The sequence below is a fragment of the Myotis brandtii genome, unplaced genomic scaffold (assembly GCF_000412655.1).
Source record: "Myotis brandtii unplaced genomic scaffold, ASM41265v1 scaffold1814, whole genome shotgun sequence".
NCBI classification, from domain to species: domain Eukaryota; kingdom Metazoa; phylum Chordata; class Mammalia; order Chiroptera; family Vespertilionidae; genus Myotis; species Myotis brandtii.
In genome coordinates this window covers 267,767-277,371 of record NW_005356728.1, presented here as the reverse complement: position 1 = coordinate 277,371, position 9,605 = coordinate 267,767, and the positions used below count along the sequence as shown (strand labels likewise).

The 9,605-nt window shown below is 57.4% G+C and overlaps 2 protein-coding genes across 2 annotated transcripts in view; one reads left to right on the top strand and one right to left on the bottom strand.

Moving 5' to 3' along the window:
* The window catches only part of FAM171A2 (family with sequence similarity 171, member A2), a 7,665-nt gene extending 7,620 nt beyond the window's left edge, over positions 1-45 (top strand). Inside the window, exon 9 of the mRNA XM_005863888.2 lies at positions 4-45. Coding sequence (XP_005863950.2) covers positions 4-45 — 42 coding nt within the window. The remainder of the gene's footprint in view (positions 1-3) is intronic.
* Positions 46-694: 649 nt separating this feature from the next.
* Positions 695-7,420, bottom strand: GRN (granulin). The gene is made up of 13 exons (XM_014537741.1): positions 7,348-7,420; positions 4,816-4,957; positions 4,571-4,696; positions 4,375-4,459; positions 3,556-3,668; positions 3,324-3,459; positions 3,108-3,202; positions 2,737-2,860; positions 2,357-2,454; positions 2,026-2,271; positions 1,549-1,782; positions 1,236-1,454; positions 695-1,152 (listed from the first exon to the last, which is right to left on the bottom strand). The coding sequence occupies exons 2-13, from the start codon at positions 4,948-4,950 to the stop codon at positions 1,015-1,017; spliced, it is 1,749 nt and encodes a 582-aa protein (XP_014393227.1). The 5' UTR covers positions 4,951-4,957; positions 7,348-7,420; the 3' UTR covers positions 695-1,014.
* Between the last annotated feature and the right edge of the window lie 2,185 nt (positions 7,421-9,605).

The following is a 9,605-nucleotide window of genomic DNA, read 5'->3' as shown; positions in this document are numbered from 1 at the left end:
CAGCGGCGGGAGGAGCGGCCGCTGATGGTGTTCAACGTCAAATAGCGCCTCCTCCGGACCCGGCACCGTCTGCGGGTCTGGCTCCGCCCCGCCCGCCTGGGCCTGTCCCCGGGGTGCGCACCCGGGAGTGGCGTTTTTTTTTTTTGAAAGGTGCCCAGAGGCCTGCAGAGCTGTTCAGTGGTATGTGCTGGGTAATGGCTGGGGAGGGACCCCATGGCTGCCTCCAAGAAGGCGGTGGGAGGGGTCCAGACCCCCATTGGGAGGTGCTGGGGAGGCGGGTGGGGTGGGGGGCAAGCAGTGCCTGTATAAACGGTGTACATAGAAAGTTCTATTGTGAGGAAGCAGGAGGGGCAGCCAGGCCTTAGCTGCTAGTGTGAGGGCTGGGAAGGGAGGGGGAGTGCTCCGTGGACCCCTGGGAAGGGAGGGGGAGTTCTCCGTGGACCCCTGGGAAGGGAGGGGTGCTGCTTGCAGACTAGCCCACCTCTGGGCTACCAAGTCACGGGGCTAGTGGCTGGGGGGCTCTGGGCAACGGGATGATGTGATAGGACCGCTGTGGGCAGCAGCAAATATAAAACTGGTGAGATGAACTCGGTGTGTGTCTGTGGGGCTGAGGGAATGTGGGTGCTGGATGGGCACCCTTGCTCAGGGCCCTCCTGGGGAAGGCAGGCTGGGCGGCCAAATCAGACACTATTAAGAAAGTGTACAAACTTTATTGGAGCACATACACACACACACACACAGACACACATAGACACACACCTGTGGATAGGGAAGAGCACCTGGCCACAGGGTCCATAGAAATTGAGAGAGAGAATGGCAGCTTGTAGCGTGGCTTTTGCCACAGCTCCCCATGTGACGGGGAGGCCTTAGATGGAGACCCCACCTCCATGATGGGGGACTCAGATGGAGAGTCCGGGAGAGTTTGGTGGGGAGAGGTGACAGGGAGGCCTGAGCAGCGGGTGCCCTCCGAACAGGGACCCGAGGGCTGTGGAGTGTCTTTGGTCCAGTCTCTCCTCACAGCAGCTGCCTTGGGGCCGGATCCCTCAGGGGAGTGTCCCAGCGCAGCGTCTCCCTGCGCAAACACTTGGTGCCCTTGGCCCCACAGCGGAAGCCAGCGGGACAGCAGTGACGCTGATCGGCACAACACATGCCCTGGATGGTCAGAGGAGGGTACGAGGGTTAGAGCCGGACCTGGCCAGGCCCGTACCAGACCCAGGGTAGGGAGTGGCACTGACCTGGCGGTAGGGACAGCAGGCCCAGCTCCCGCGGCTGTCTCGGCAGCAGGTCTGGTTATCGTGGCAGAAGTGCCCCTCTCCACACTCCACGTCCCCCACACCCACATGAGGGCCGAGGGGCAGGTGGGCAGAATCCACCTCCTTCTCACAGGTTCGGGCCTTCACATTGCAGGTGTACCCATTGGGGCAGCAATGCTGGTGATCCTCACAGCACACAGCCTGGGGGGGTGGGGGGGGAGTGGCATTATGCTCTTGTCCCCTCCACCCCCAGGACTCAGCTCCCCTCTCCAGGGGCAGGCAGGTGGACACTCACGTGGGGCAACTGGCAGCAGGCCCAGCTCTTACTCAGGCTTGGGCAGCAGGTCTGCCCCACTGGGCAGCTGGTGTGCTGGTCACAGTCCATGTCTTTGGGTTGGGACAAGGAAGCCCGGTAGGCAGGCACCTTCTCCAGTCCAGCCACGATCTGGTTCCCGCTCTGACACTGCCCCCCAGCCAAGCATGTGTAGCCCTGAGGGCAACAGTGCTGGTGGTCCGAGCAGCAGACAGCCTGGCGAAGGGAGAAAGGGCGGAGAGCGTGATCCAGGAAGCTATACTGTGTGGGACGAAACCCTGAGCCCCTATCCCATTCTGCCTCTTCTGCTCAGTCCTTCCAGCTGGGAATGAAATCTGAGAGCTGGTGTGCCCCTGTGGGCCAGGCAGAGAGGAGAAGAGCAAGGTAACAGGAGTCTGGCCACCTGCCCAGGTCAAGACAATGCCCCCCCCCCCCAATGCTACCCCAGTACCCATGCACCTCTGGGGCAGGACAGCAGCCCCACTCTCCAGACTCGAGTTGGCAGCAGGTGGTGGAGGAGGGGCAGCTGGTGACATTATCACAGGGGACATCACTCTCCATGGCTTGGGGGACTGGCAGGCTGAGGCGGGCTGGGGCCTGCTCCGTCCAGGGCAGCTGGAGGCCTTCCTGCATACAGGTACCCTTCTCTATGTCACACGTAAACCCGGCTGGGCAGCAGTGCACGTGGTCTTCACAGCACACAGCCTAGGGTGGGTGGAGAAGGGGCAGTAGGCACAGGGGCCTAGCTTGCTGCCCCCCTCAGCCCAGCCCACCCACCACTCCTGGGTACCTGGACAAAAGGGCAGCAGCCCCAGGCTCCCGTCGGTAGGCGGCAGCAGGTGTAGTCCTCTGGGCAGCTCACCTCCGTGTCACACTTCACCTCCTGCACTGTGGGTTGGGCAAGGAGGACAAGTCAGCAGTGGCACTGGGGACCGTCTGGAGGTCCTACCCTTGGTGGGCTCCACAGCTGGAACCAGATGTTGAGGATGGAAGGCCACCCCTGGCAGGGATCCTAAAGCGAAGCCCAATGAGGAGAAGAGGGGGCTGTACCTGCCCTGGCCCCTCCATGCAGCGACCAGTGCCCCCTCCCCCCCCCATATCTGCTCCTGGAAGAGCCTGGTGGGAAGCTCCTCCTGGGGCAGGTGGGAGTCTGAGGCCTGCTTCTGGTACCTGTGTGTGCTGGCAGCTTGGTGAGGAGGTCCGTAGTGTTCTCCTTGGAGACGCACTTCCTCCGGGCCAGGTCACACATGGTGTCCTGGGGGCAGCAGTGCTGGTGGTCGGCGCAGCAGATGGCCTGGGTGAAGGCAAGGGTGGGTCTTTGTGGCTTCCAGTCTTACTTGAGCACAAGGAAGTCAGGCTGACAGCTGGCACTGCCCCAATCCCCCACTAGGGGGTAGCATACGTCCCGAGCAGCCAGGCTCCCAGCAACCTGTCAGCCAGCCTCAGACCCCTGGAATCCCTGCAAGGTAGGTGTCCAGGCTAGGTGGCTGTGGGCACATAGCCCCACTGGCATAGCCCCACTGGCATAGCCCCTCACTCACATTAGGAATTGGGCAGCAGCCATACTTCCCATTAGGCAGCTCACAGCAGGTAGAATCGTCAGGGCACTGGGACTGTCCATCTGGGCACATGATCCCTGGAAGGGGAGAAAGGTGTGAGGGGCAGCCAGGGTGGAGGGGAACTTTTCCTCAGCTAGAAGCCAGGCAAGGCCTCTCCTTACTCCCAACCCCCAACCCGAAGTTCACCCATCTCTTCACCTGCTCTATTAGTCCTTTGTGCTGGGATCTTCTTCGCCAGGGGGAGGGTGCCCGAGGCGGTGAGGCAGCGGGTATGAGCCAGGTCACAGGTGGTACCACGGGGGCAGCAGTGCACCTTGTCTTCGCAGCAAGTAGCCTGAGAAGAGATGGTCCCAACTCTGTCTTTGCCCCCTCCAGCCCCTCACTTTGCTCCTGCTGCCCCCCTCCCACCCTTACCTTCCCAAACCTGTACCTGGGGTATGGGGCAGCATCCCCAGGAGCCGTCAGGCATAATGCAGCACGTGGAGGAGTTGGGGCACTCGAACTGGCTGCCGGGGCACTGGACAGCACCCAGGGGGTTGGTATCTGTGGACAGGATGGCCCAGTCAGCCACCAGCCCAGTCAGTGGAGGTCATTGCCTCCATCACTCAAGGAGCTGCTGGCACAGGGCCTACCCTCCCAGCTACAGGAGGTCGGGGGGCTGGCACTAGGGCTCAGGCACTTTTTTCTTTTAAATCCTCACCCAAGGATATGTTTTTACTGATTTTAGAGAGAAGGGTGAGAGAGAAAAACATCAATGTGAGAGAGAAGCATCAATCAGTTGCCTCCCGTACACGCCCTGACGGGATCAAACCAACAACTTAGGTATGCGCCCTGACCAGGAAGCAAACCTGCAATCTGGGTGTACTACGGGCCGATGTTCCAACCAACTGAGCCACCCGGCCAGGATCCCAGGCACTCTTCAACCACTCTCCCACAAGCCAGGCCTTGCTTCAGACACATGGCACAAGACAGGGGCATCCATTGACTGGGTTGGCATTAAACCAGCCCAGTTTGGCCTCTCCCCACCCCTGCAATGTCTGGCTCTAGGCCTGGGGTCTCGAGTTCTCTCCTTCCCCTCTTAGCCCCAGTGCTGCCCCTCTATCCAGAGCAGGGCGGGTGCTTAGTACAGATGCCACACGAATGAGGACATGAGAGCAGAAATCAGGGTCACCCAGCCAGCTGGGCTCCTGGGTGCTCCAGCTCTACATGCCGCCCATCTGCCTGCCCTCCACCCCCACCCCTACTGCACCTGATCTTCGGAAGCAGGACTGCCCATCAGCACTGCAGTGGAAGCCCCTTGGGCAGCAGTGGCGGCCATCCCCGCATGACACGGCCTGTGGGACACAGAGAGCTGCATTGACTAGGCCCTCTTACCTGGGGCGGAAGAGTGTAGGAAACATGTGAACACAGAACTGAGCCCTCCATCGAGCTAATGGTGCCCTCACCTCTGGGAAGGGGCAGCAGCTGGAGGTCCCCAAGACAGTGAGGAGGCAGGAGTGGCCAGGAGAGCAATGGGCATCAATCCGGCAGGGTCTGCCCAGACGCCTGCTCAGCGCTGTGGGCCATTTGTCCTGGGAAGAGAGGAGGGGATTATCCAAAGGACAGAGTGGGGCCGCTTCCTCGGGCCCACCCAACATGACCTTTTGGAAAACCCCAGCTGCCAGCTCGTGCCTGGGCTGAGGGCACTCACCAGGGGATTGCAGCAGCTGTAGCTGGCTCCTCCTGGGTCCAAGCAGCAGGCCACAGGGCAGAGTTGACCATCTGGGCACTGCGTTCCAGCCACCAGCCCTGTCACTAAGGCCGCCAAGCTCACCAGGGTCCACATGATCCACCTGCAAAGTACCAAGAGGCATTTGGCAACTAGCTTAAGTCCACGCCACCCTTGATTCTGGGGCCAGTCTCCCCCCAGGCCCAGGCCTGGGACTACCCGAGCCTCCCCCACAACTCCTTGTCCAGGGAGGAAGCAAGATGTGGGGCCTGAGATTCGCTTCCTACATGTGTCCTGTGTGTGTGCGTCACACATGCCGGAGTGCGTGTACACCCATGAACGTGAATGCTGACATGAGTATGTGTGAATCTGTGTCCCTAACATGTGGCCTATCCTGGGTGAATGTGTAGAAATGTGGTCATGTAAGAGTCAGGAAGATTTGTGGGTTTTGTGGGTCTGACCTGTGGGACTGGGCTGCCTCTGGGGTGTGGGGGAGGCATCAGTAGTCACGGGAAGACACACTAGTGCAAGGACTGAGTCCCCTCGGAAAAAAAGCCAGGGTTTCACTTCCCCAGCTCGCCCCTCTGAATGTCTCCTTGCCTGATACTGTGTTCACACCTGCACCCCGCTAAGGCCTGTTGGCGGGGGAGGGGATGTCACATGACAACATGAGAAACCACGGGGTTGGGAAACGAGAAAAGGGAAGTGGAATCTGGGCTACCCTCCCCAGAGGCCAGTCACGACCTGCTCACTGGCCATCCCCCCCTCACCAAGGGAAAGGGACACAGGCTGGGTCGGCCTTTGAGACACTGTGTCCAAAGGGCCCTCAACACCACCAGGACCTTTCAGACTCTCCACACATACCCTCCCTGCCCTTGCCAGTGTCCGGAGCCGAAACTCAGCTGCACATGAAGAGAGCCCACAAGAGCCCACTCCGGAGTCAGCAGAAGGAACCAGCTTCGGTCTCTGGGGATGGGGCGCAGCCTCTCACTTCCTAAACAACTTTCCCCCAAGCTCAGCCAGCCCCACTAGTTCAAGGGCGGCCCAGATGTTACCCTGCCTCGAGGGGCAAAAACAGTGTTTGTTGAGCCTCTTGGGAGCCAGTCTAAGCAATCTACATTTTCCTTCTCCTTTGTAACCACCATCCAAAGTAGTAATTATCACCTTTACTTCCAAAGGAGGAACTGAGACTCAGAGATGCTAAGGAACATGCCCACGTCATATATCAAGTCCTAGAGGTGACAGGACTTGATGGCTCCAGAGCATATGGGACCCGGGTTCATTTCTCACAGCACCATGCACAGTGCCTGGGAATGAATCACAAACCCCAGGAGGGGTAGAGGCCTAGGGTCGAAGCAGAGGGAGGGGACAGAAGCACCTCCTGAGCAGGTGGACCAGGCAGGGCAGAAACAGGGAGGGCAGAAGCTGCCAGGATACAGCACGGGTCCTAGTCCTAGAATTGCCACCACTGATGATTATATGAGAGCCTCCAAAGTTGCCCCCTCCACAGCTCCTGGCCAGGTAAGGATGAAGACGACTGGTCCTAGACCTCAGCCCCTTGCACTCTCTCCTCCACACCCACAGCTCCCAGGCAAGGGATCTACAGCTCGCCCCACCCACTTCTTGGCTTAGGCGTGCCTGTACAGCTGTCAAAGTATTCAGGTCCCTAATGATTTCTTTTCCTTCCTGGGTATCCTGAGGTTAGGGATGACAGTGTATGTGTCTACTGAATACACATGCAAGCACACACCCCCAGGACCAGAGATGGGGCAGGTGGGAGCCCAATTCCTCGCAGGTGGGTTTTGAGAGGCGGCCTCTCACCCCACCCCACCCTCACGGCCAAAACAGAGAGGGCGAACCGGAGCCTCTCCAAGCCCCCATCTCTGTCATCTTCCACTAGGTGGCGCCCCCCAACTCTGAGTGTCAGAAGCAAGTGATTCCCAACATTTGAACTAACCCAACCTCGAGGCGCGTGAGCAAGGAAAAAAGTGGCTGAAAGGCGGAAGTTAGCTTCTCCCACCCCACAAGAAAGGAAGTAAGAGAGAGCCAGACGCAACCACTCCCAAGTCCTTGGAGGAGGCCAAGGTCTCCAGACTCACTTCCAGTCCTCTGCGCTCCGGGACTAGGAAGGGCGACCCTCCCGTTCCCAGGCGCCGTGTCGACGACCGACCTACCTACCTACCTACCTACCTACCACCACCGCAACCAGACGGGGGAGGCGGAGCCGGCTCAAAAACAGAGCGGTCCCTGCTTTGCGGGAAGGGGCTGCAGCCTGCGGGAATGCGAGACGGTAGAGAAAGAGCGTCCCTTCTAATGGGGGTCACTGCCATTCTGCTTAGATTGCCACCCTTCAAAAAACTCCCTCCAGTGCATCGCAAACCCCCAAAGACGACACTCTAAGCGTCTTCTCTTGCCTCCCGAAATGAACACCGGAGGAACCTCAAGCCCCCACGTCCCTGTGGCCGGGGCCTTGGGAAAGAGCGGGCGAGAGGTCTGCACCGCCGACCGCCTTACCTGCGTCCTGCTCCGCGCTCGCTGGGCAGCTGCAACCCCGCTGCTCACTGACCCGGGCCTCGCAGCGCGATGCCCCGCCCACCTCCGTTTCCATTGGCCATGCGTCCGGGCTGTCGAGCTCCCGTTGGCTACTCGTCGATGTAGGGCGGGGCCATCCTGGAAGGCTGTGCTTCTTTTCTACTCAATTCGCTCCCTCCCCCTTTTCTAGGGATCATGTGATTGGAGAATCATGTGATGGGCGCCCTGGCTTGCTCTTTGCCTGGTGCGGGCGCCGGGTGGTTTGCCCGAGGTGGGGCAGCGTCCGTCTGCAGACATTGGCAGCCCAAGGAGCTGCCCCTTAGAGTGTACGTTTAAGGGCGTTTGCGGGATGTTCGCTTCTGGATTTGGGACGCTTGTCCATCCTGTTTCTAGTCTATTCAACAAACTCAGATTGGACTTTGGGCTGAAAGAGAGTTGTGAGGGCGAGGATCAACCACTCGGGCCCTTTCCCCAGGGTGCTCACCGAGGGCATGGGGTGTCGGAGGGAGACAGACTCAGATTCTACCTAATTTAAGGTACACGGTCGTGTGCCGAGTGCACGGTGTGGGTAGGGAAACGGTAGTAGGTTAGCTCTAAGCGGGAAGAAGAGATTTAATTCCACCTGGGGGGCACCTTTTTGAGCTGAGTCTGGGAAGGTTTGAACGCAGGTGGGAGAAGTTGGAGAAGTGGTTGGACAGGGGTTGTTGGAAAGAGCATTAGAAAACGAGACGGAAAGGGCAGCCTGGGGCAAGGATTGAATGCCAAGTTCAATGCAGTGGGGCTTGAAGAGTTGCTGGGTGCCTGGTACAAGGCCAGTCAGGGGGATGGATGCAGGGTGGGAGTGTCTTTGTGGTTTCAGGTAGCGCTGCCTTCCAGGAATTGACATGGCTGGTGAGGAGAGAGATATGTACTACACAGAACAGGTTAGCCAACAATAGGAACCAGACTGTTCGGTGCCAAAGGGCTGAGCCCAGACAGAGGCTGGTGATGGGGGACACACCAGGAGAGAGCAGAGGCCCAGAGGAAGCCTGGTGCTGAGCCTTGGAGGACGGAATGGAGAGTGCTGTAGGCTAAGCAAAGAGCTTGAGCTGAGGGTGAGGCTGGGGTAGGGGACAAGTCCAAGTCTGGGTAGGGAAGGAGCGGCAGGGTTGAGGATTGGTGTGGCAGGGGTGCTCCGCCCGGGGCTAGTGAGGGACCAGACAGTGGATAAAGCTCCTGAGAACCCGGACTGTTCTGCACACTGGTGATATTAGGGGCAAAAATAGAATATTAGTGGCTAGCTAAAGTTATAAGAAATATTAATTATGCTCTTCTGTTCACCAGGATTGCCTTGTTCTGATTAAAGAAAGGAATTCTAACCTGGCTGGAAGTTGTACGCCCCCGGGACTCAGGTGTCAACCTGGGACCTGGCAGTCAACCTTGGACCCGAGTCAACCTTGGAATGCGGTCCATTCTCATTCGAGAACTGCCTATTATCTGCTCACCTGGTATCACTCATCATTGATGTTTCTGTCTCTTTCCTCCTCCCTTCCTCTCTGAAATCAATTTAAAATATATATATGTATGTATGTTTAAATGGATGCAGTGAACCTCCACTTCCTTGGAGAGTGTATAGGGCCCCTGAAGACTGCAGAACCTCCCCCTATTCCTCAAGAAACACTACAGTATCCTTACACCCTCCAATTCAGGAATCTCTATCTTTCTCTGCTTTTTGCTTTTAAGGAGGGAGAATCATTTTGTGATCAGGGAAGCAAAACAGAACAAAAAAAAACAAAGTTCCAGAGCCACACAAAGATTTGCCCTATACACTGAGCCCTCCCAGCCCCCTTTGACCAGGCCTTGTGATTTTTAATGTTGACAAAATCAATTGACTATAAATGTGAGGGCTTATTTCTGACTCTCAGTTCTATTCCACTAAACCAGGTGTCTGTCCTTATGTCAGTACTACAGTGTCTTGATTACTATAGCTTTGTAGCAAGTTTTGAAATTGGGAGAAGTAGGAGTGCTCCAACTTCTTTTTCAATATTTTTTTTTATTATTAATTCTGAGTCCCTCGAATTTCTATGTGAATTTTAGGATCAGTTCCTGCAAAGAAGACAGTTGAGATTTTGATAGGGAATGCACTGAATCTATAGGTCAATTTGAGGTATATTGCCATCTTAACAATATTAAGTCTCCCTATCCATGAATATGGGATGTCTTTCCATTCATTTATTAGTTTCTTTTTGACAGTTGTCAAG

Coding starts and splice junctions, on each gene's coding strand:
- GRN (XM_014537741.1), bottom strand. CDS start 4,950: ATGTGGACCCTGGTGAGCTTGGCGGCCTTAGTGACAGGGCTGGTGGCT. Junction 3,669..4,374: donor GTCCTGCTTCCGAAGATCAG/GTGCAGTAGGGG, acceptor TCCTGTCCACAG/ATACCAACCCCCTGGGTGCT. Junction 2,455..2,736: donor CAAGCTGCCAGCACACACAG/GTACCAGAAGCA, acceptor CCCAACCCACAG/TGCAGGAGGTGAAGTGTGAC.